Source organism: Periplaneta americana, chromosome 4 (assembly GCF_040183065.1).
Source record: "Periplaneta americana isolate PAMFEO1 chromosome 4, P.americana_PAMFEO1_priV1, whole genome shotgun sequence".
NCBI lineage: Eukaryota > Metazoa > Arthropoda > Insecta > Blattodea > Blattidae > Periplaneta > Periplaneta americana.
In genome coordinates, this window is record NC_091120.1 from 109,671,503 (window position 1) to 109,697,773 (window position 26,271).

The 26,271-nt window shown below is 33.0% G+C and overlaps 1 protein-coding gene across 1 annotated transcript; it reads left to right on the forward strand.

Moving 5' to 3' along the window:
- LOC138698944 (trypsin alpha-like) lies at positions 1–23,793 on the forward strand. Its single transcript, XM_069825141.1, has 6 exons — positions 1–151; positions 311–408; positions 5,470–5,558; positions 13,747–13,805; positions 18,141–18,277; positions 23,273–23,793. The coding sequence occupies exons 1-6, from the start codon at positions 106–108 to the stop codon at positions 23,663–23,665; spliced, it is 822 nt and encodes a 273-aa protein (XP_069681242.1). The 5' UTR covers positions 1–105; the 3' UTR covers positions 23,666–23,793.
- Positions 23,794–26,271: the final 2,478 nt, after the last annotated feature.

Consider the following 26,271-nt stretch of genomic DNA (forward strand, 5'->3'; position numbering starts at 1 on the left):
ACTCTTCGTTACACAATATCTATTATCAGTAAGTGATTAGTCTGCAAGTATTGAGAAACAAGCTGAATAAAAGGCCACAGCAAAACAAGGAATTATATCAAGAAAATGTTTCGTGAAGTGATAGTATGTTTTCTTTCCATATGGTGTCTCGGTAAGTAGTTCTCTGTGTATATATACACCACAACGCTACATTTTGTGGACATTTTTCAATCTGAATATAAAAATAATGCTATTTAGTTAATATGAAGTGTATTAAATAACGTCGTTCAGAAAGTTATTACGTCGGTTGTAATGTACCTTCTTATTCCAGGAATTAGAGACACATCCAGCCACCATGATAGAGATAATTACATTGTTGGAGGCGATGACGGTGGAGACGGTGGAGACATATCTGATTACCCATACGTGGTAAGGAGACTAAAGTAGAAAACATATACAATTACTTACATTTAATGTGAAACATTGTGACCGGAATATTTTCTGAATTTTTCTCTGTCAACACTATCTAAGAATGTATCTTAATAATATACATAGGAAATAATTTGGACTAGTGAAAACTTAAATTGAATTCGAAGACAGAAACTAGTAACACAAAATTGTTTTTCTGTTTGATAGTTTCCTTACTTAACTTCTACATATCAGATCGGTAATAACTAAACCTGATATATCTGTGCATATAGTACTTACCAAAAAAGATAACAGCATAAAGCCAACATTATATTACACAATTCTTTATTTATTAGACGTTTCCTCACAACTAAGGTTTTCCTCAATCAATAATGGATATGGTACACCATTATCAAACAATTAATTTTAAAGGAAATTCTATTAATATTATTTTATCCTTCTCTCCCTAATATCACTGTCTACTACATTTTGTTCCTTAATTTCATATTTGTGTATAATTAATTGTACTTTATCAACATCTTTGATGGTCTGCCCTTCCCTCTTTTACTGCCTCTCATTTTACAACTGATACTGACAGTCTGCTATCGTACACACTTATTATATGTTCATATCATTGCAGTGCTTTTGTTAAATTATTTACAAAATATTCGCTCTACATCCATAAATTCCTTAGGACCAGTTGTACAAAAATTAAGATCAGATTAAGACATAAAATTAATCTTCATTTATACTTAACTGCGAATTTTTGGTAGTATAAATATTAACTTTGATTTGTTTCGTCTTTAAGTTAAATATAACTGACGAATCTTCTCAAGTTAATCATAGGTCCATTAACTAAAGTTTACAGAAAATATTTCCGAAAGCTAAGAAGAGAAAAATTATTCTTATAAGTATCATGGTGTTTGGTGTACTTATACAAGAGCGCGGCCGTTCGGCTACCCAATCATTCATAGAATAGGAGTGGTAAGCGCAATTAGCCTTCGGGTCCCACCTCAGTACAAGGCAAAAAAAAAAAAGAAACATGGTGTGTGGAGTTTATTTTGATTGCATTTAGACGATCTTTTTTTTTTTAATTTTTAAGTTCTAATTGTGATGAAATAATGTCATACATACTTTTAATTTTTTTGGGAATTAAGTTTATACATCTTGACTATACAACTTTTAACATTATCGTCAATTTGGAATTTAAAGTAGAGGCTATATTATACGTTTTCACGCGTTAATTAACTTTAGTTATAAATTCATATATTTCTTTCTTGGTTTCTAATATCTCACCTGATGATGATATTGAATCTCACCGTACTCATCCCGTTTTTCACTAGCAAAGAAATCCTGGAAATTATTCACTGAACTCGATGATAAGCAATTTAAATTGAGACTTCGGTTACCAGAATTTGTAGTAGAATAACTTGAGCCACGGTTACGTCCTGAGTTGCAGCTTCAAACAAAACGAAATAATGTCCTAAATCCTTCTTACATGTATTATTAAGACGCATATTCAGGAGGCGGCGAAACAGTAGAAAATCAACTGTCTTTACACACGAAATTCACTCATGTTTCCCAATGTTGCCACATATTTTACTGCAAAATATCAGCACTAAACCTAGTTACATGTTCATAAGTTAATGTTATACAACATACGTAGAAAGTAACGTCGAGTTATTTATTGAATTTTCATAAAAATATTTTATGATTAATGGCATTTATACAACTGTGCCTTAAAATAACTTTTTGGTTCTCCTCAAACATACATTAGACAGGATGGAAGGGGACCGAGGCACCAAAATTTAAGAGATGAATCTAGATGTTAAATACAACAAAACTTTTATTACACATTTTCTCCGATGAAGTACTGTTAATCAGTGAAAAAAATAGTCTTTGTCCAATGTTTGTAGCGCTTTGTTGCGGCAATGGCCCAAGAGAAATGGCTGATTGCTATACAAGAAAATAGGTAAAATGGTCTAAAAAGTTAATGTCTTGAATATTTTTTTAAATTAGACAGTTTAGCCATGGATTTAAATTGAATAATTGTGGAAATCGTTAAAATAAATCTTGCAACGTAGCGCGACGCGTGCCACCGACTGAGCTCAGCAGAGGGGAAGGAGAATATAAGGAGTGCTGGCTGCTCTTGCTAGAGTTACTGCTCTCTCCTCGCTACCAGTTTCATTTTCGTCCAGAGGTTATAATCCACCCTATACATATAGGGCAGAAGGTGTTCAGTGACAGTAACTTCAAAGAGAACATCCTTGAAGTAAAACAAACAGAAATTCTCCTTTCCATTTTGAGGTATTTATTTTCAATAACCGGATAATCGACTTTGAGTCTACAAAAAGAATTGTAACGTCTCAATAAATGTAACAGCACTTGACAACACATAGAAACATCCCTTCTCTGCAGCAGCGAGGACGGTTATATAGTTAATATCAACATCAGGTCTTTTTCACGAAGTGACTGCCCTTAGTAAACAGGCGTTAGAGCTCACGAAATACGTTCAAATTTTATGAGATTTAGTAATTAATTTTACATTTGCACATCAAATATTCTAGTAACTATAATGTGAAACATCCATGTGTCTTAAGTATATGTTGTTAAATTATAGCAGTAAGGAAAATATGTGAATGACGTCATTGTGTATTAAATAAATAAGTCCAAAAAAATTGAACTTAATTTCAAAACGATGTTTAACGCCATCATCCTAATGCTGGATGGCTTTCAAACAAAGGAACAGATTAATTTTTATTTTTTAAAGGAACAATAATAAAATTGAAACCAAATTTGAAGCTACAACAAGAATTGTAAATAATTAAATCGACTGAATTTGTAAAAAAAAAATAATACACTCTTTAACAATCTCAGTTTATTGAAAAGGTGCATCACGTTACAAAAATTTCCAATCACATTAATAAATACACTAAGTTTCAAACAACCATTCACAATAAAAGATACGGTCCGCAGTTTAATTTACGCAAGCAGCAGAAAGATTACATTTTAAATTCAATTGTTCAATGTATGATCTTTACAGTTACAATGAGCTTCTTAATTTGCAAAGTAGTACCGGATTATTGAAATTTTGTAGCACTTTTCCATTGGTATTATTGTTTACAATTAGCATATATTAAATTATTCATATTTAAAATTACTTTACCATACGTTAGCTACTGAATACTACATTTAAATAAAATAAAAATAAATAAATTATAGAAAGATGAACGGACGGACGGATGGATGGATGGATGGATGGATGGATTGATGGATGGATGGATGGATGGATGGATGGATGGATGGATGTATGTATGGATAGATGGATGGATGGATGGATGAGATAAAAATTAATATTTAATGCAATTATTTCTGGGTATCTAACTGCAAATGAACAAAAAGATATGCGATGGCTTTTACACTTATACTATGACAAGAATTCGCCCCTCATAAAGATTGTCAATGGTCACCTTCTACCCTGTATACAATTCCATACATATAAATTATACAAACACTTGTTAGAAGAAATGATGATGTTCAGAATAAAGTATTATACTCCGTCCATTCCAAAATATGCTATAGTAACAAATAAAACAAGTTTCATTATTGCGCAGAAGTGAAGGGACTATCAGACAGAGCATTTGTGAATGTTTCTAATCTTGTGCAGTGCATCAAACTATACTATGTAAGTAGTTAATTATGAATAGAAATCAAATAGGCACCTGCTGTGGCGTTCCTGTTGCAGAAAACGTAACACCAACACAGTCAATTTTGAATAGAACATTTAAGGCTGAACAGTCGTAAAAACGGTTTATAATTTATTTTAGTTTCAATGTTAATGTGCGACTCTCAAAACAATGTTTGTTTTTTTATTTCATTAATTTGATATTACACAGAACGAAATGTATCTAACTTTTATGTTTTTCTTATATTAATTTATCAAACAAATAAGTATCTAGAAGATGTATTGAAGTTACATTATATTACTGAGAACTTTAACAAATATCATATTTTGGAACAGAATTAATGATATCTTTCTATACTGTATTTTAGAACAGAGGGAGTATCTTATATTATAAACAACTATAACTTAGTTTATTTCAGACTTTTAATTGAATTTGTGTGCCAAAGTTCTACACCAGAAATATGAATATTGCAATTACCTTTTATCCTGTAATTAATTATCAACAGTAATCTCACTAGAGGTTTTGACTTGTCTAGGGAAAACAAAACACGAATGGGATTTAATTATCTATTATACGATTAGAAAAAATAAATTATTCTAATACAATAAAATATTAATGGACTTACCGAAATTTTATTTCACTAATGTTAGCTTCACCAAAACGTTGGAACGGAGCCGCCATTTTTAGTTGACTGTCTGTATGGTAAATAAATGAGGATCGCAAAGCATATTTTGTAACACCATAAAGAATTTGCAGTTTGAAATATTGGCAAAAAAAAAAGAAACAAATGGTAGAGAGATGATAAGCCCCGAAGAAATTATATAAAGATTAGAAGAAATAAAGTACTCCAATACAATAAAATAGATATTAATTAACTTAAAAAATTCTTTCTTCACTAATGTTAGCTTCACCAAAACTTTTGAACGGAGCTGTCAATTTCAGTCGACTCTCTATGCGAAGAACAAATGACGATCGCAAAGTATGTTTTATAGTACTGTAAAGAATTTTCAGTTTGAGATGTTAGCAAACAAAGATACAAATACTAGGGAAGTTATAAAAACAAACAAATGCTAGGGAAGTGATAAAAATAAACAAATGCTGGGGAAGTAATGAAATTGTAGCGATAAGCAGCATGGAAGCATATTTCTACGAGATTAGTCTATTGGTCCTATCTAGTAGAAAGGTTGTGAACTTATACAGATTTCATTAACTGCATTTATTTCACTAGAACTTGAGTTCGATTTGTGGAAGAAATCTGAAAATTTTACATGTAATTTACAGGAAGTGAGGGTGTACCTCTTATTTTGTGAACCATTTTATACGGTCATATAATGTATAGCCTATATTTATATTGCAAACCCTTGAATTGTGTTTAATAAGAATTTTCTATTTTCAGCTATCCCTTGAGTACTATGGAAGCCACATGTGTGGTGCTTCTATCATAAGCGAGGACTGGGCAGTGACCTCTGTACATTGTGTGGATGGGTAAGTTGATACAGAACACCATTCTTTCAAATTACTTCAATTTTTAAATGTTAATGTCAGGAAAGTCTATTTCAAAATAATTCATGCATTTTTCTAACACTGGCTGACATTGTACAGTAGCATGTTGAATATCAAGTGGGCCTATATGTTTTGGTTCAGAAGACATAATGCCAAACCTTGACATTAGGAAGAACATAATATCCATACTGCGAAGATAACTCTGTTGCTTGTAATGGATTGGGAACGTGTTAACTTGACGTACCTCATCAAACTCCCTATATGATAAGCTTACATAATTATTTTTGTGTCTTTACCTTAAGTCCACTAATGTTTATTACTATCACCATCATCATCATCATCATCATCATCACTTCACGGTATAGGCATTTCCATTGTCCGTTCTGCCTTCAAAGATCACTCCATCTCTTGCAAGATCAAACCTGGTCTCTTTTACCGCGTAGTTTGTAGTCCACTCCCAGTTCTGGGATCCTATTTTCGTCCATCCGTAATACATGTTCTTCGAATTTATGTCTCTAGTCCAAAACTTTAACATTCATGGAAAAGATATCCAATTATTTCTTGATATCTTTATTATATAATGTAGTTTGTCCATTCTTGTGCAACCTTTGGCTTTACGTAAAAATTTCATTTCAGCCGCTCGAATTTTGCTAATATCTTTCTGAGTAGGAATCCAAGTTTCAGACCCATACAAAAGAACAGGAGCGGTCATAACCAGGGAAAGGATTTATATGTAAATACATATTTACTTCTAAAGCTAATATAATTTATATTTTGCATTATCTTTATGTTTCACAATGTGTAGGGTTGAAAAATCCTACTTTTATTTTCCATATTTTTCCATATTTTAGAGTTTAGTACATATTTTCGTTAATTTCCATATATTTTCCATATTTCATATAAAACAGTCCATATTATATTAGGTTTAACAATAAAACAAAACAAAATTCCATTAACTTTTAAAAATACATTTCAACAATAGAGATTTAAACACATGTTCAGTAATCCCTTTAACATCAGAGTTATTTGAAAATTAGCAGTCCTATCAACAATGGGAAAGTAAGTTACAAAACTGTATTAATTTAATTTAAAATTTTTAACAGACTTCAGTTGTGCAGCTCAACAGTTAAATGCCAGTCAGAGTACACATAGGTTCAGTTTTGTAAATCATACTATAAAGACGGTAAATATGCCAAAAGTACGTCATTCAGTCAATTTAAAATCAAAACTAACAAGTTACATTTCAGAATTTAAAGAAGATGGTTTATCAACTGACAATAAAATATTATTTTGTAATTTGTGTCAGTGTGCAGTATCATCTACACAAAAGTTCCTGGTGCAACAACACATTACAACTAGTAAACATCAGGCCAACAAACAACTAAATTCCAAGCAGAGACAATTGTTTTTAACACAACCAACAACATCGAATGTAAGATCTGAGTTTAACATCGACCTGTGCCGTTCTCTCATCTCTGCTGATATTCCTCTCTACAAACTAAAGAATAAGGTCTTCAGGGAATTCCTTGAAAAATATACTCAACATACAATCCCGGATGAGTCAACACTTAGGAAGACGTATGCTCCATCCATCTACGATGAGACAATACAGAAGATAAGAGATGAAATTAAAGATAGTTCAATTTGGGTTTCCATTGATGAGACTCCCGACAAAGAAGGTAGACTTGTTGGTAATGTAGTTATCGGTTTGTTAAGTGAACAATATTCTGAACGAATTCTTTTACATTGTGATGTTCTAGAAAAGTGCAATAACAAAACTATAGTTAAACTGTTCAACGAAGCTATGGGTATCCTGTGGCCAAAGGGTATTATGTACGATAATGTGTTATTCTTTATTAGCGATGCTGCCCCTTATATGGTCAAAGCTGGACAAGCATTATCTGTTGTATATCCTAAATTGACTCATTTTACTTGTGTGGCGCATGCATTTCATCGTGTGGCAGAAGTGGTCAGAGACAATTTCCCTAAAGTAGATTTGTTGATTTCATCAGTGAAAAAAGTATTTCTCAAAGCTCCCAGTAGAGTTAACGTGTTGAAAGAAATGTACCCTGAAATTCCATTGCCACCAAAGCCAATTTTAACTAGATGGGGTACATGGCTAGAAGCAGTTGAATATTATGCCGAACATATAGACTCTATTAACAATGTTCTCCTTGCATTGGACTCTGAAGATGTAGTCTCAATTGATACTGCGAAAACAGTTACCTGTGACATAAGTGTGAAGAATGACTTAGCTCACATTCAGCATACATTTTCATGCATCATAAAAACGCTCAAAAGTCTCCAAAATAGGCACCTTTCACTATCTGAAAGTTTTGAAATTATAAATAGTACTGTGGAACAACTGAATCGTGGTAGAGGTAAAGTTGCAGATGCAGTAAGAGCTAAGGTGGACACTGTACTTTCAAAAAACCCTGGATATGAAGAACTACAAAAGGTTGTTGCTGTGATGAGTGGTGAATCAACAGTGAAGATTAACTTGGACTTATCCCCAGCAGACATTGTGAAATTGAATTATGTACCAGTTACTTCTTGTGACGTCGAACGCTCTTTTAGTCAGTATAAATCTATCCTCAGAGACAATAGAAGAAGATTCACTTTTCAGCACTTGAAAGAAATGTTTGTAACCTATTGTTATGGTAACAGACAATAAAAATTGTGTTTTGTTGAAACTACATTGGAAGATAAGGTACGTCCATTATATTTTTTGTTTAGTTTGATTAAAATGTACCAATATTTAACGTACATAGTCATTTTTTTATAATTTTAAGTCCATATTTAATTCCATATTTTGGTAAAAATCCATATTTAATTCCATATTTTGGTAAAAATAACTACATATATATTTACATATTTCATATATTTTTAGTCCATATAAATCCGTTCCCTGGTCATTACTAATATTTCCTGCAAGCCATTACGATGAACTGTAATACAATACCTGTACATACTCTCCCTGGTAGAACTCTTGACTCAACCCGTTGCAAAAGATGCGACGAGCAAGAAAAGCTTCCTGACGTCTTGGTTTTCTGCCATCATGGAGAATTGCTCCGAACCAACAGATATAATACGGTTCGTTCTCTCATCGCATCTTCAATCCGTCAGAATGCTTCCTATGAGGTTTATGAGGAGGTTGGTTGCATCTCTTCTGATGGCTCTACTAGACGTGCTAATATCATCATAATTGAACGTCAGAAGGATAAGGGTGTCATTCTTGATCCCACAATCCGTTTCGAGATGCATGAGCAACAGCCACAAGAGGTGTGTCGTGAAAAACAAGTCACATATGAGCCTTGTTGTCAGCATCTTGGAGCACAATACCACATCACAAATTGGACAGTTTTTGGGCTCATGTTCGGTACCCGTGGCACGATCCCACAAGAAACTTTAAATCAACTTAAACAATTTAAAATTTCTGATGCAACGATTGATGCTGTAGAATCTCATGTGTTAAAATCATCCTCAGCTATAATTAGTAATCATTTGTACCCAACAAACTTTTATTGTACATGAATTCCTATATTTTCGTATCCTCAATGTTTATTTTTTCCTTTCAAATTGTCACACAATAATTTTTAATGATTATTCTGTATGAATTAATTAGTAGGCCGATGTATCGACCCTTATTTTAAGGTGGCTTTTGTTAATGCAAATTATCTATATAGTATAGAATTTTATTATTCTTTGTAACTTGTTGTCCTTCATCCGCAGTACATAATGCAGTGTCAAACAACAACGGCCACAACAACAACAACAACAACAACAATAACGGCAATAATAATACTTACTTAATTACAAATGGCTTTTAAGGAACCCGAAGGTTTATTACCGCCCTCATATAAGCCCGCCATCGGTCCCTATCCTGTGCACGATTAATCCAGTCTCTATCATCATATCCCACCTCCCTCAAATCCAGTTTAATATTATCCTCCCATCTACGTCTCGGCCTCTCCAAAGGTCTTTTTCCCTCTGGTCTACCAACTAACACTCTATATGCATTTCTGGATTCCCCCATACGTGCTACATGCCCTCTTCATAATAATAATAAAAATAATAATAATCATCATCATCACTCCAAGGATTAGCAATTGCCCGTTCCGACTTCATAATTCATCAGCCCAACGTTTTCTAGGTCTCCCGACGTCACGTCTTCCTCTTGCTTGATAATTTCTTGCTAACAATGGATATCTCTCCTTACTCATTCCATTCATGTGTTCAATCCACTTTTGTCTATAATTCGTGACTTTATCCAATAAAGGCTGTACTTTTAATTCTTCTCTTATATCCTCATTTCTAATTCTATCAAGTTTTGTACACCCTTTAACTTGTCTGAGGAACCTCATCTCCGCCGTTTGTATTCTTTCTGTTTTTTCGTTGGAGCCCAAGTTTCACATCCATACAATATTGTGGGAATTGCCATAACTTTATACATTTTTACTTTAGTTTCTTTTCTAACTTTATTTTTGAACGTTCTCTGTATTGTTCCACATACCGTCTGAAATTTATTTATTTTAGACTCAATATCTCTTTCCATATTGTAACTAATACCACAGCCCAAATATTTGAAACTAGACACCTGTTCTATACTTTGATTTTCTAAAATAATTTTGGATCTCACTGGATATTTTCCTCTAAATGCCATTGTCTTTGTTTTTTTACTGATATCTTTAGATCATATAATTTACATCCTTTATTTAATTCATGTAAAGATTTCTGTAAGTCATCTTCATTTTTCTGTATTATGATTAAATCATCTGCAAACAAAAGATTATTTATATATACTTTATTATCTAGTCTTATTCCTGATTCACTAAAACTTTCCCTTTGTTTAAAATGTCGTCTATACATATATTAAATAAAGTGGGCGATAAACTGCACCCTTGTCGTAACCCAGTGATTGTTTTAATTGTATCTGTTCTTCTGAATCCGGTGTCTATAATTATATTTGTATCTTCATATAATTTCTTTATTGTTTCAACAAGGCACAGTGGGTATCCTTTCATTAGTAATATTTCCCATAATTTTTTTCTGTCAACTCGATCGAAGGCCTTATCCAAATCTATAAATCCTATATGAGTTTCTAAGTTCTTTTCTCTTTTCTATGAGTTGTTTCAGCGTAAATACATTGTCTATACACGACCTACCCTTTCTAAATCCACTTTGATTTTCATTTATTATTATTTCTGTTATATTTCTCATTCTATTATTTATTATTTTCGTATATATCTTATAACCAGCATTCATTAAGCTAATCCCTCTATAGTTCTCACAATTCCCCCGGTCTCCTCTTTTAAATATATTCTTTACAATTGCTGTTTTCCAGGTATTTGGAATCTCATAGTTGTGCCAACATCTATTAATTAAGTGCAGTATTCGTAATTTACACAATATTCCACTATATTTCATTACCTCATATTCATATTATCTAATCCCGTCGATTTCCTGTTCTTAAAAGTTTTCAGAGCCATTTCTAATTCATTTATGTCTATTACATCAATATTTTCCACTTTTATTTCTCCCTCGTTATCTTTTTCTTTAATTTCCTCCTTTTTCCAAAGTCTTTCATAATGTTGTATCCATTCTTGCTCTGGGATTATATTCAATCTAGCAGTATCTTTCTCTGTTTGATTTAGATATTTCACTAATTTATAACCTATTTCTTGTCTTCCATACATATCATGTTCTACTGTACTTATATATTTATCCCATGACTCCTCATGGGCTTTTCTTATAATGCTTTTAGCAATTCTTCTTTTCATTTTATATTCTTCGTAAGATTCTTCTGTTTTCTGTCGTAAATATGTATTATATACTTTTCGTTTTTCATCCACTGTATTTTGTATATTCGCATTCCAAATCCTCAAGCCCTTTCTATTCCTTATTTTATTTTTCTTTCCTAATATTTCGTTTGCTGTTTTATGTATTATCTTGCATATGTTTTCCCATTCGACATTTATATCTTTCGACGTCACTATCTCTGATATATATTTATTCATTCTGCTTTCATAATCTTGTCTGATACTTTGTTCTTGTAACAGATATACTTTATATACTTTTCTTGGTTTCTTTTATTCTTAATGTTCCTTTTCCGCCATTTTGCTATTATGTTTATTTTACTTATCAGGAGGTAGTGATCAGAGTATATATCACTTTCTCTATGTACTTTCACATCTGTCACCAAAGCTCCAAGCTTATTGTTTACAATTAAATAATCAATTATTGATCTTGAATTATTTCCAGTTCTTGTATATTTATGTATGTCTTTTTTTTTCGGAAATAGGTATTCATCACTTTTAATTAATTAAAGGTTGAAAAATGTCTCAATTCCTGTCCATTATCATTTATTGTATTTTCTCCATTATTTCCTATTACATTAGGTATAGGGACATTGCCTACTCTGGCATTTAAGTCTCCACTTATTATTAGATGATGACCTTTTGTGTATTTATCTACTAATGATTGTAATGTTTTATAGAATTTTTTTGTTTCTTCTTTCTTGCCTTCCTCCGGGGCATACACAGCAATTATCATCATATATCCTCTTTCAATTTTGAATCGGGCTATCAGGATTCTTTCATTTATAAACATATAGCTATTCAGTTTATTCTTTCATTTTTCATCTATTAAAATTGCTACTCCACTCTGTGCTCTTGTTTTCTGTTCTACTCCACTATACAACATAGCATAGTGTTTTCGGTCCTTTGTTCCTTTTAATTTCTTTTTTGTTTCTGTTATTGTTGCTATATTTATTTCTTTTCTTTTTATTTCTCTCTCTAATTCTTCTTCTTTTGTATTTAGTCCCCTTACGTTCCGTTTTCCTAATTTGAGTGTACTCTTTATTCCAAATCGTATCCTTTTATCTTGCTTGGGTCGGTTCCTTCTATGACAGTCTGGCTGATTTCTATGAAGCTTTTCAGTAAGATAATGTCTCCTGGAAGCATTACGAGCGCTTCGCAGTAGAAGGATGGTGGAAGGGCTGCTTCCTCTGAGTCTCCAAACATGCTCCTCTGGGTATCAACCGCCCCCCCCCCCCGAGAGGGTTGCTTCTTCCGCTCCTCAAGCCTTGCAAGTTTAGCTCTGCTTATTACTTGCCGCCTTGTTGACCGTTGAAGACTTGAAGAAGATGTGGCCTTCCCAAAATGGGTACAGACGCCATTCCCTCGTTGTGAGCTATTCTTAGTTCGCCTCACCTCTTACTCACCAGCAAGATCAACCTAAGTCAATCTTCCCTAGTAAGGTCGTCTGGCTCATCGGATACTAAGCCTCCCACCACGTCAAGGTGATTGCTCTTCGGGGGGTAAAATAATAATAATAATAATAATAATAATAATAATAATAATAATAATAATAATAATAATAATAATAATAATGACAACAATAACATTAAATACGGTACCTGCACATGCTACTTATTCCTTATTCCATTTTCATGTGTTAATAATATTATTGTAGTATATTTTAGTGAGTTTAATATTGTTTCAATTTGTTTTAATGTCATTTTCATTAACTTTCAATATTTTGCAATATGATCAAGTGTTACTCCTTTACCAGTTTATTTAATACTGATAATGTATACTCATAGCTTATAATAATAATAATAATAATAATAATAATAATAATAATAATAATAGAAATAATAATAATAATAATATTAATATTATTATTACCATCATTATGATTATGATTATTATTATTATTATTACTACTACTATAGTTATTAATATTATTAATTAAACTGAACGAATATATTAATATTGGAATATTTTCCTAGCTCTTTGGGCCTAATGTAATTTATCTGTTATATCACGATAATTCGGTAGACTTTCTACTGTCCTCGTACCGCTTGGAACTATTACAATTAGTCTACCATTTCTTCTTAATATTATCACGTTGCATTGCTTATTTATAAATTACAGTTTCGCTTTAAATATTAAGTCAAAGTAATATTTAAATCATATCAATATTAAATTGTTAATTACATAACTAAAGACATAATTGAAAATGATTTATACATTTAGTTACAAAGAGTGAAGGAAATATCATTTCAAATCCCATATGCATTAAAATATTAATGCATGTCAAGCCACGGATTTTATCACAAATTTCATATTGTGTGGCAGTCATGACCATGAGTCCCAATTTCATCTAGCAGCAGCAGCAGCAGTAGCAGTAGCAGTAGCAGTAGCAGTAGCAGTAGCAGTAGTAGTGGTAGTAGTAGTAGTAGTAGTAGTAGTAGTAGTAGTAGTAGTAGTAGTAATGATGGTGATAGTAGTAATTGTAATAATAATGGTAGCAGCGACAACGGAGGTTGTTTCAGTATTAGGCCTTGTACCGTAGTATTAATAGCTGTATTAATGGGTGTATTTTATTTTTAATGACGCTTTCTATTGCAGATACTCAAGTCGAAATTCAACCTGTACGAAGAATTGACAAATTTTGGCTACAGCCTTCTAAAAGAGACAGGGTTCTTTCATCTACCATAAATCTACCACATAGTTTGCACAGATTTATTGCCCTTCTGAAGGAATTTGTGCTAGGGGATTTATTGTCCTTTCAAATACGTCCTTCCTTTGTAAACCTGAGACTAAATGGCTAGTATAGTAACGCCTTACATCACCACGGATGTCAATCTATATTAGGCTATAGATATTTATTTTCCAACGTCGTGATGATATCCTGGTATAAGATTTCCACTTATGTAAGTACGAACTTCTGTTATGAGGAAAATCAACTGAATGAGGGTCTTGTTATGTAAACCCGATCAAGACAACCATTTTTATATTAACTTAAATGAAAATATATGCAAATGAGACCAAGACAATGATTGTCGGAAGAAACCTAAAGAAAGAAAACTTGCGAATTCTAACTGAGGCAGTGAAAGAAGTGGACAGCTTCAAACACTTCGGGTGTAATATAAGCAGTAACATAAGCTGCTGCGAACAAGTCAAAAGGTGGATAGCAATGGCACAGGAAGCTTTTAATAGAAAAGGACCATATTATGCGGAACTCAGGAAAAAAACTAAGGAAGAGACTAATGGAGTGCTTTGTGAGGAGTGTGACATTATATGGAGCAGAAATATGAAATATTGTAATTACGACGAGGTGAAGAGAAACGATTAGAATCATTGAAACATGTATATATGGAGAAGAATAAAGCGTGTAAAATGGAGAGACAGAATAAGAAACGAAGCAGTGTTGGAAAGAGTGGGTGAAGAAATAGTAATGCTGAAACTGATCAGGAATAGAAAAAGTAATTGGTTGGGTCAATGGCTGAGAGCAGAACTGCCTACTTAAGGATACACTGAAATGAATGGTGAACGAGAGAAAAGTTCGAGGCAGAAGAAAATATCAGTTTATAGACAACATTAAGATACTGTACATGGATAGTATGAGGAGACTAATAGGAAGGCGGACAAGAGGAAAGATTGGAGAATATAGAGTTTTCATTGAAAGTCCTGCTCTTGGCCAGAACACTATGAATGATTGAATGAATACCTTTGTAAAAACAAAAGTAGTACATTACTAGGCCTATTACTCTACAAGAAGTGTGTTTTCTTATTTTTCCTTTGAATATTAGGCAATTAGGGTATATTGCGTTCATGAATTCTTTACAATCAATATAAAACTCACTTCCTTCAGCGGCATAGTACGGATTTATATATGATTTGAATACATAAAATAATGTGCGTGATAATAGTGTGTTGGTAGACCTATTATTGGGAAGGTATTATTTGAGCCAAAGATTGGCCGTAGGTCATGATGACATCATTCCCTGGGTAAAAGTCTTTCCCTCTGCACCTGTTTGGTAAGACCTCAGCCAAAAACGCTATGCTCACAAGGGAATCGTTCGAGGTCGTGTAGGTTGAATTTAATGAAAATGTTTATTTAAGCTACTTTTCGATCTTAAGGAACATTGTGATATTCGTTCGTTTCGCTTTTTCCTCGTTTACAAAATATACCGGTTCTGACTTGAAAATCGATGCTACTTATGCCGCTTCTTGCGAGCACTCTGACTCTCATTGTTGCTCGACACTAACTCTCAGCTCCCGCATTAATCTCTACTTAAGATTCTTTTTCTCTTAACTCGCATTAACACAGTACTCCTGCCGAAACATAAATTCAATTTGAATTTAAAATAGGCTATGTATCTTTGTGACTCACCTTAAATAAATAATTATGATACTGTGGATTCGAAATGATGTGGTCGGAACAAAGAGCCATTGAACAGTACAAACATTTTATATAGGCTCCTATTCAAACTTTTGTGTTACACACACACTGTGTCCAACTTGCAACAGATGAATAAAACTGTTGATACACAACAGAATGCAATATCATTATGAAGTAACTATCGTGCAATGTGTCTGGAATGTTTTCACAGATAATTTTAGGTATGAAATACTCTTCAAGTCTTCGAATTACAATTGTATATTATCTAAAAAATACACGTTCAAGGGATACAAAAATGTTGTAGCTTTGGAGGGATAATTAATTTGTGTTTTTAACTGTTTTATCTTATTCAAAAACAAGTATACTGTCATCTATCTGACCACTCCAGCAATCTAGAAGTAGTAGTGTGCCTTACTTGACATCCGAGAGAAGTACTACATTTCTTAACCATTTTCTCATATGATCTTTTTTTGTCATTTTATCGGAACTACTTGCATCGTCTATGACATAAAGACTTACACGTTGTTTTACATTCGATCATGTTCCAAGACTTCCAGCTGCATACCTATGGATTTGGATGGTCTATGAATGAGTGAAAGATGCCGTGGATTGAACTACTACTTCATTAATGTGAATTAAGAGAAAACAAATTGACTAGAGCAATAATGTGAGAGCTGTGATACAGTGTCGCGGAGCTACTATGAGAATCCGAGTGCGCACAAGAAGCGTTATAAGTAGCAACGATTTGGAAGTCATAATTTTCGCAAACGAAGAATAAGCGAAAAAACGACTATCACCATGTTTCTTAACGATTGAAAATCAGCTTAAATATGCATTTTCATTAAATTCAAACTACACGACCTAGGACGATTCCCTTATCAGTAGACCATTATCTCTGTAGTGGGTGGCGAAAGGGAGAATTACTTGCCCCTCTGAGCGTGTTTCGCTCATGTACTATAATACTTTCCCAGTAATAAGACGTTTCATACAAAATTAACTATCTTGAAATTCAAGAAGACCAGTTAGTAATTACTTTGTGTAAAGCTTAATTTGCATTCGAGTTTTCAAACTCTCAGGGAGGTATTATTATATTTGAGGGCGCGGATAATTTTGATCTATCACACAGTTTGTTCAAGGATTTAATAATAACTGCGAGTGTAAGACAAATCATTATATATAAAGCAGCAATAACAGTCACACAGGGAAAACTGACAAAATTACGTTTAAATTACTAATCCTGGACTCGACAGTCTATAGAGGACCAAGACCAACCAGCCGACTCCAGGCCTCTCTTCCACATGTCTCAGCAGATTTGAATCCTCATCCAACTTGTGGGCCCACTGGGTGAATGATTCCCCCTCACTCCAAAGCATTATATATAAAGCAGCAATAACAGTCACACAGGGAAAACTGAAAAAATTACGTTTAAATTACTAATCCTGGACTCGACAGTCTATAGAGGACCAAGACCAACCAGCCGACTCCAGGCCTCACTTCCACATGTCTCAGCAGATTTGAATGATCATCCAACTTGTGGGCCGACTGGGTGAATGATTCCCCCTTTCTCCGGCAGTTATTACAGGTTCGCGAAATCGGGTTATCCTACCCTTTGTAGCTCCCCAAATTCATGATGATGATGAGTGGGCACCAATCCCATACACTGGTCGAAGTTTCAGCAGAAAAATTTCACTCCACAAAGAGCAGAATCAGCGTCCATTCCCTAAAGCAAATTCAGCTATGACACTTATTTAGACCCATATTTATAATACTAATCACAAGAACTCAAACGGGATTATTCCCGAAACATAGAAAAAAAGCAATTAAATTATATAAAAATTGTTGCTAAATGTAAGGAGTACGGCGTTAATAGACTACTGTACTCAATAAAGTATATATAATTTTTGAGTCTAAAGAATTTTATCAGTAAATATCGGTACGTAAAATCAGGCCTACTTCATTAATTTCGAGTTTTAAGTCAAGTGCTACAGAACTAATAAAATTTGAGTCTGAAGTTTATTAAAATGAACCGCAAGTGATAGAATATCCACTAAATGCAAAGTGTCTGACGTACTTACTTCAAAGCTTATAAATCGAAATGATCCAAATAATAAATTTAATACAGACTAGGTACCTAAAAATAATATCCTCAAATCGTATAGAATCTGGAGAAAACTATCACTTTCTTTAGATATATGCTCATCTTAAAACAGCGTTTAATAATTAGCTATAATTTCATGTGTCAATGGTGGGGCTCAAAAGCAACAGGAAAATGGCAAGTTTCTGGAATTTGTTTCGGTTCAACCTAACATTACACTAAATAAACTATTACTCTGAGGAAAACAGGAATCGAAATAACATTTATATTTTTCTGAGTTTCAGCGCATTCAGTGCAATTACGGGCAGGAAGCAGTATCGTCGGTAGCGGAGGTTCCGTTCACATGGCCTCACAACTGCTTGCTCATCCACAATACGATTATTATACGCAGGATTATGACGTCGCCGTTGTCAAGGTAAACAACCTTTGATTTTATTATTTAAGAATAGTATTTCTTACGAAATTATAATAATGAGTATGATGAAAGTAATTAAGATACCATTACCACCATAGAAAAAAATTTTTATTGTGCATTATTATAACTTCTAGCATAGTGCATAATTGCAATATAATTATATTATTTGGTGTTTTCAATATTAGTTGAAATATAACACAATCCGAGGACTAAAAGCAGCATAATCAATATCAAGACTGTGCCTATTTTGAGAATATATTATACGATGTCCGATGTCCTTCGGTTCCTAGAGAAGCATGCACTTTTTAACAAATTAATAAACACTGGTGTTTTAGGTATTTCAATCCGAATGATTTATTGCAACCTTTAGGGTTTGTAAGAATTATCTGAATATGCCTTGTTTACAACTTACCCTAAAGATAAAAATTCCATGGATTTCAATATGGGGAGCAAGAAGGTACTGAGTCAGTGACTTACATCAGTGATGTCAAAGCAAGCGCATTTTTCTGACCTTGACGTCGTGCGCGGGCAACAAGCGCTAAATATGTATATGAATAAGCAGCTGTTGGATTAAGAAAACAGTGGTGCATAAACTTCAGACGGAACGTGAAATTTTATGTCATTATTTTTATATGTCTTCTTTCTGTTTGATATTATCTATATTGTCTGTAAAACAAAAATACTAATACCAATTTCTTAATATTGCAGTTGTGTTTTAAATGTTAATAACATAATAAAGAGTTAAGAAGGAATATTCACATAAATTCCACAGTAGTACAACTTTACTGTAATAAATGGATGAAATACATGTTCATAAAGAAAGTGATATCCCAAAAATAGGTATTGAGTATGACATGATAAGTTGGAATTGATATGGATGGTACCTTTAGCCTTATAAAAGTAATCAATAAACAATTATTACAGTACAAAGCAAAGTTACCTAAGTGCTGTATATGTTTTAAGTATAACTAATATTCCATAAAAAAAATCTAATCGCATTATGCTTTTAAGCTGATATTGGTGAGCAACTTACTGTCATCAGAATATTAAATTATTTTCTCGAAATATGCTAAAGCTATAGAGCTAACATTTTTACAACACATGGGCACGTATCTTTTGCTTATGATGTAACAGTAGTTGCTTTGTTAATTCATTTCCTTACAAACAATTTCCATGGGAATATTTTCAAAATTTTCAATACACTATCTTCAGTAATATGTATTTACGGTATGTTAGATTTACTAAAAGATTCTGTAAGGCTACTAAATAAATAGGTCTATATCTGAAAATTTCACTTTTCTATACGAAAAGTTGAGAAAATATTTCTTTTGAATAAAAAAATCAAACTTGTGAAAAACAAGCATTAAAATTAAAACTTAAATTCTTATAATGCACATATAAGTTACTTCTCAGACAAATCTAAAAATTAACATGGATTCAGTTTTAATAAGTTCTCTTCTCTTTATCCATTAAATCAGTGCTGGCCATTCCTGAATATAGCTCGACCAAGCGGCATATAGCATACTACCTCTTTCGACTGCCTCTTTCCTTTCCGCTGTAAAGCGATCAGGCTCTCCTAAGCTCTAAAGCGCGCGCTTGCTTCTATGGGCATCGATTGACATGACTGCTGTAGATCGATGTGGGATATTTCGTAGAGTATGAATCCGTTTCAAACTCATTTTCGATCGGAGGTGAACTTCACGGGTTTTGTTTAGGAGTCCCTCAAATGAACTAGCAGTTTATACAGCGTTGTTAAATAACCATGTAAAAGATTATGGAAGTCACAATACACAGAGTGTCAAAAATATTAAATATTTTGAGAGTTAGCATTTTCCATCAAAACAAGAAAACATTATACTAAATATTGTCCTAGAATCCTTTAAATTACATGTTCTGAAACATGTTCTGAAACATTACATAGCACCTATAATGTAATTAATTTGTCTTGTTTTTTCAAAATAATGTTTTTAATTGGTTATTTTACGACAGTTTATCGACTGATAAGTTTATCTAGCGTTTGCATGAGATGAAGGTGATAATGCCAGGGTCCAGCGCCGAAAGTTACTCAGTCTTTGCTTTTAATGGATTGAGGGAAAACATCGGAATAAAACATCATCCAGGTAACTTGCTACAATCAAAATTTGAACCTGAGCCAACTCGTTGCACGGTCATGCCTGCTAATCGTTACGCCACAGTTCAAAACTAGATTTATGAAATCTTCAATATTCCCTTTCTCAGAAACTACAAGTCCAATTTGTTTCAAATTTTTCACATACGCTTATTATAATGTATTATATGAAGTAACGAATAATCATATTGATAGTCTTAAGGCTCGTTCGTACTGAATGTTAAACATTCTGAAAAGGTTTTTTTTTTTCGACGGGAATTGTTACATAAAATAAATAATTTTCTTATGGTGGTGATAAAATGAGATTCTCTATAACATATAGCTCCTAACGTGTGCGAAAATATATTTTCCTTATGACAGTTTTTGAGAAGAGGTATACTAAATCTATGTTTTGAGTTCATGTGGCATATACCAGACACATATCTACAGATTTAAAAAAAGTAATTGATCATTATTGATTTGTGTCCAAGATCAAAAATGTAAATTCTATCCTGCCAGATTTGGTCATTTCAGTCTACAACCTCCCCTTAACCCAGATATGCTTGAAATACTTTTTGGCATTATTTGTGTATTTTATAAATTTACATTTAATGCAGTATATCACTGAAGTACATCCGAGGTGTTAAAACATTATTGTTATAAATGGATAATAGGCAAATGAGCATACATTTTGAGGAAGAATTGTATACTATGCTTATATGATAGAAAACAATATAATTTTTGTAATTTATATTTATTATTATTATTATTATTATTATTATTTTTATATTATTATTATTGCGTTATTTTATTATTGTTTATTTATTATTGTTATTAATATTATTCTGAAGATTGATTCATTTTGGCTACAATCATTTTATACATTTTCGTACTTGACATTACATACACAGCATCCTAGAAAATTTCGGTTTTCTCTTATTGTTCCAGTTCCCTTTAAATTTCTTCTATGCAGTTTCTCAAGCAGGAATAAGGTAGTGAAAAGATTGTCAAAAAAAATAAATGAACTGGAAACTGTCCAACTTTCTGCTGCAAAATATTACAAAATTTCAGTACCACAGATAGACCATGTCCAAACGAATTATATTCATAAAGAATGCATGTATTTCAATTCAATTCAATTCAATTTATTTGGCCATTAGACATACAGTTTTAGGCTTCGTCAGAATACATTGAAAAATATATAAATACATTTAAAAAACACTAACAAATAAACAGTAAAATTTAAATAATACAATGAAAACATGAAATAATTTGAAACTTTTAAATTAAAGAAAAGTAACTAAATTGCAATTAAACTTATTTTTTAAAATACAATTTCATACAAATTTGTGTTGAAAAACTCAGCAACAGAATAAAAAGGATTATTTAATAACCAATTGTAAAATCTAGTTTTGAAGATATTGATTGGTAATTTATAATATTGACTTGGGAGCTTATTATATAATTTCATCCCCACAATTAAAGAAATTGTGTTGCTCTTGCGTAATCTACAATATGGAATATTAATTTGTTCACTATTTCTAATTTCATGATCATGTATATGGCCACTAATGAGTAATTGTCGATATTTTGTCGTGTGTAAAGTACTAGATCATATATATATATATATATATATATATATATATATATATATATATATATATATATATATATATATATATACATATACAAATTTATGATTTTTAAAATCCGTGATTGTCTGAAAAGTGGCCGACAATGTTCCAGATAGTTTGCTTTACATAAAATTCTAATAGCTTTCTTTTGTAAAATCAAGACGCTTCCAATTTTGGTTCCATTTCCCCAGAAAATTAGGGCATATCGGATTATCGACTGAAGGGTCCTTGGTAAGGGTCCAACCACACTATGTAGCCATTTGAAGTAGCACTCACCCGAAACTCATACCCATACCTTATAGGTTTACCGCAGATGAACTGTTTACATTCATGTCTGCCAAAGTATGGTACCATTGCCTCATCAACACTTTAGTTCTCATGATGCAGCGCGAACCCCTACCCCCGTTCTTCAAGAAAGCTATCTTGAAATAGTTCTGCTCCTACTGCAAGCTGTGAACCAGGTAGATTATTGAGTGTTACATCACGTTCGATACCTGAATTATAGTCTGTTACGTCTTCAGTGGCATTTATAGGTAGTATTATAACTATATGTCATTATTTGAGATGAATTTTCGCCTGTATCATCATTTTTAAAAATAGACATATTTTCATTGAGGGAAAATTCACTAAACTTTGAAAAAGACACAATTTTAAAATGTATGAGGATAGTCCTGCTGCACTTTTAAAAGGACACACAAGTTCTTGTCATTGTAATGTCGCAATGAACAGATATTTCGATCTTATTATGGTGTGACGTAATTTTTATGTTTATTAGAAGTCATTTGATCTGTAACAGCTTATAAATAATTTCGAACTGTAACAATATTTACCTTTCATGTCTGATTTGCGTTTCGGGTGCCATAGCTAAAATAAACAAATCACTCTCACATCTACACTTCAAACTCGACAATGACCACAACTCACATTAGCACACCTAGCAAGTGTCTAATTAAGACCAGTAATAGTGACACCTGTGAAAAAGAAAATGTAGAGAGAGGAATTTAAAACATTGACCACTGTCTTTCTAAAAGAACAAAGGCAGATCTCGGTATCTTATTTCATGTTCACTGTCAAATCCATATTCCATTTTAAAACTTTTATTGTTAATATCTATAGTTCCTATCAGTTCTATCTTCCTCTTATTAATCACCTGTTACATTAACACCAAACTACATTTCTCTAACACATGACAATATCATTTCGATCAGTACGTGAGATAATATTGTTTCTTAAATAAAACTTTGTTCTTTACAGGTATTGAGTCCATTCGTATTTGGTGCAGGTGTTCAACCTATTTCCTTGGCTTCCACGGAACCAACTGTTGGGTCTGAAGGTGTTGTAGTAGGTTGGAATTCACAGTCATCTGGAGGATCTATTCCATCAGGTCTCCAGGCAATCACCGTCGTCATTGTAGACCGCGATACGTGCAATACGGTTGTTCCTGGAGGCATCACTAAGAGCATGTTCTGTGCTGAAGAAAGTGATGCCTGCATCACTGACTCAGGTGCGGGTCTCGCTGTGAATGGACAACTGGTGGGCATCGTCTCTTGGGGTACAGGTTGCGGCACACATGATTTTCCTGACGTGTACGCTAATGTTGCTTTTCTCAGGAGTTTCATAACTGATTCTACGGGTGTTAGTCGCTAGTTACTTGAAATTCTGTTGCTTATACAGTAAGTGTAGAAGAGTCAGCATAATAAATACTTGTCAACGAATTACAGTATCTGTACCTGGAAGTTATGTAAATAAACAGGAGATCCTGATTTGAAACTTAAGGAGAGTAAGCCAATTATTATGAACCTTAATAGACTGAAGTAACCCTCTATATAGTCTTAAAATAGAATCTTTAAACTAAATTTATTGGCGTTGCATTGTTAATTAGCATTGTACAGTAGTGGAAAAAAAACGGACGCGGCGCGACCCAACATTTTGTCAGTAGTGGCAAAGAAACAGGACGAAAACAGTAACCAGCTGCGTGGCTGTTGTTCAACTGCACAGGTGGTTTCAGATCCAAGGAATGTGCACCGACGCTCTGGAGTGAACAAGGCTCTGAAATCAGTTACAAGGGTCGGTCCTTTTTTTTTTTTTGCAACTACTGTGCATTTCTTTTAGTTTGCTGAAATTATTGTTGTATAGTGGTGTATGTTTAATTCAAAGTCTAAAGGGGATTCGAAAAAATGCGAAATATCCAGAATTGAAGTTAACCAGCACACTCGCACGCACGCATACATAATAATTTGAGCCGGTAATGGAAATTACAGGAAAACGGCTGAACGGATTTTAATAAAAGACCCGTCATTTTGAAGCTTGGAACCCGACGATATGCAGAAAAATAGTAGTTTTCTGTGAAATGTCAATATTTCTACATTATTTTTCTATTTTACAAAATCCTTCTGTTGTCAGTTTTGAGAAATAATGGCTTTTTAGAATAAAACAAAACATAAACTCACACTACAATAAACAATATCACACGAAGGTCATGACCTGCAGGACTGCTGGCACATTTAGAGTTCAGATGGCGTAGATTTTCTGACATGATAATGTCAATATGTCAATCTTAATTTGTGTAATTTTTTATAATGTTCCTCGGTTATTGAAAACTTAATACTTACAGGTCTGATTCTCTGGTGTGTAATTTTCTAAGTGCAGCTGTATACTTGGTATTAAAGCTACAAAACTTAATGTCCGATGCCATTATTGCCGTTGAGAATGAAATATTATTATATTTAATGAAATGATGAGAGTATTTGTCACTAATTATACACATTAAGCTACATTGATAAAATGAAAGTGAAACCGTTTGGGGTTGTATAAATAGATGTAGAGGAAGGTTTTCTTAAATTAGAACTTTATTTCTGAGTAACGGCTATATATGAATATATATAATATACAAATAAATGCAGTATATATATATATATATATATATATATATATATATATATATATTACTGAAAACCATAAAACTTACTAAGTTAACAATATTGTTATTAAAACTGAAATATTTTTATAGTTATTAATCAAGTGGTGTGAGTCTTTTTCATATATTTCATGCTTCCTACTTTATCTGAGTCTTTAAACTACATCACTGAATGGATTATATTAAATTTGTGTTCGCTGTCAAGCATGTCATTGTGTTGTAGGGAGAATAGCAGACCGTTTCACTTCTTGCTGCCGTGATGAGTTAGTTTATTTCACGCAACCAGCAACGAATGAAACACTTAAATAAATTGCTAATTATTTACAATGAACAATTTTATTTAGGGTGCATTCTACAACTCTGATATAGCATTCGCCTCATTTTCCGCATTTCAGCAATAGATTCCTCACAACAGCCTATACTGCTGAAAATATACGTGATAATACATAAATAACTTACGTCTCTGTTCTTCCGCCATTTACAATTCATTACGAGCTTATGGAAAATTATACGCCATTGATTTAACATATGCTATCGTTTCATATGGCCAAAATGATGTCCAGCATTTACAGTATACTCCAAACGTTGTCAGATATTGTTGTTAACAATCTTTATGCTATTTCCTACAAAAGTGCAGGACAAATATTGGCAAATGAAGAAATCGTGCCATCTGCAGATTTAAGTTTTGTTTATCATATTGGGTTACATCAATGGCGATACAACAAACTTACTGCAGAGGACATTGCGAGCGAACGGTAAACCACCAAAATACCGTTATGTGGTGCATGGCAGACAAGGGGGGACCAAATTAAGCCCTCACCGTGATCTGATTAAATATATCACCTCCTCTTCCCTGATGAATCACAATTTCAATACAGTGCCCCACGCCAGCAAAACAAGCCCACTAGAAAGGCTTTATTTCAGTTTGTACCATTTTGGATTGCTTTTCATAACCATTTCTCACAAATTCATTAGTCACACAAAATAATCCAGCAATATTTGGTAGATCAGTATTCTCTGGAGGAAGCGCAAAAATTACAATTCCTAAGAAGAGACCAAAAGGTATTACTTACTGATAAAATAAGATACCTACAAGGTTTTGTAGTCTCTTGATCATCTCAGCAAGATCTCTTAGTGGGAAAAAGTGATTCCGTTCTCTGCATTTCAGGGTAGCTAACGAAACATGCAGCAGTTATAACAAGATGCTATGTCTTATGTTTAAATCATGACAAACGTGAAATTTTCTTAACTCTTACCTACAATCAGCAACGACCTGAAATAGCTACTTCATTACTCCCACATGAAAAACTCTCTAATCGTTCTGACATTGCTACTG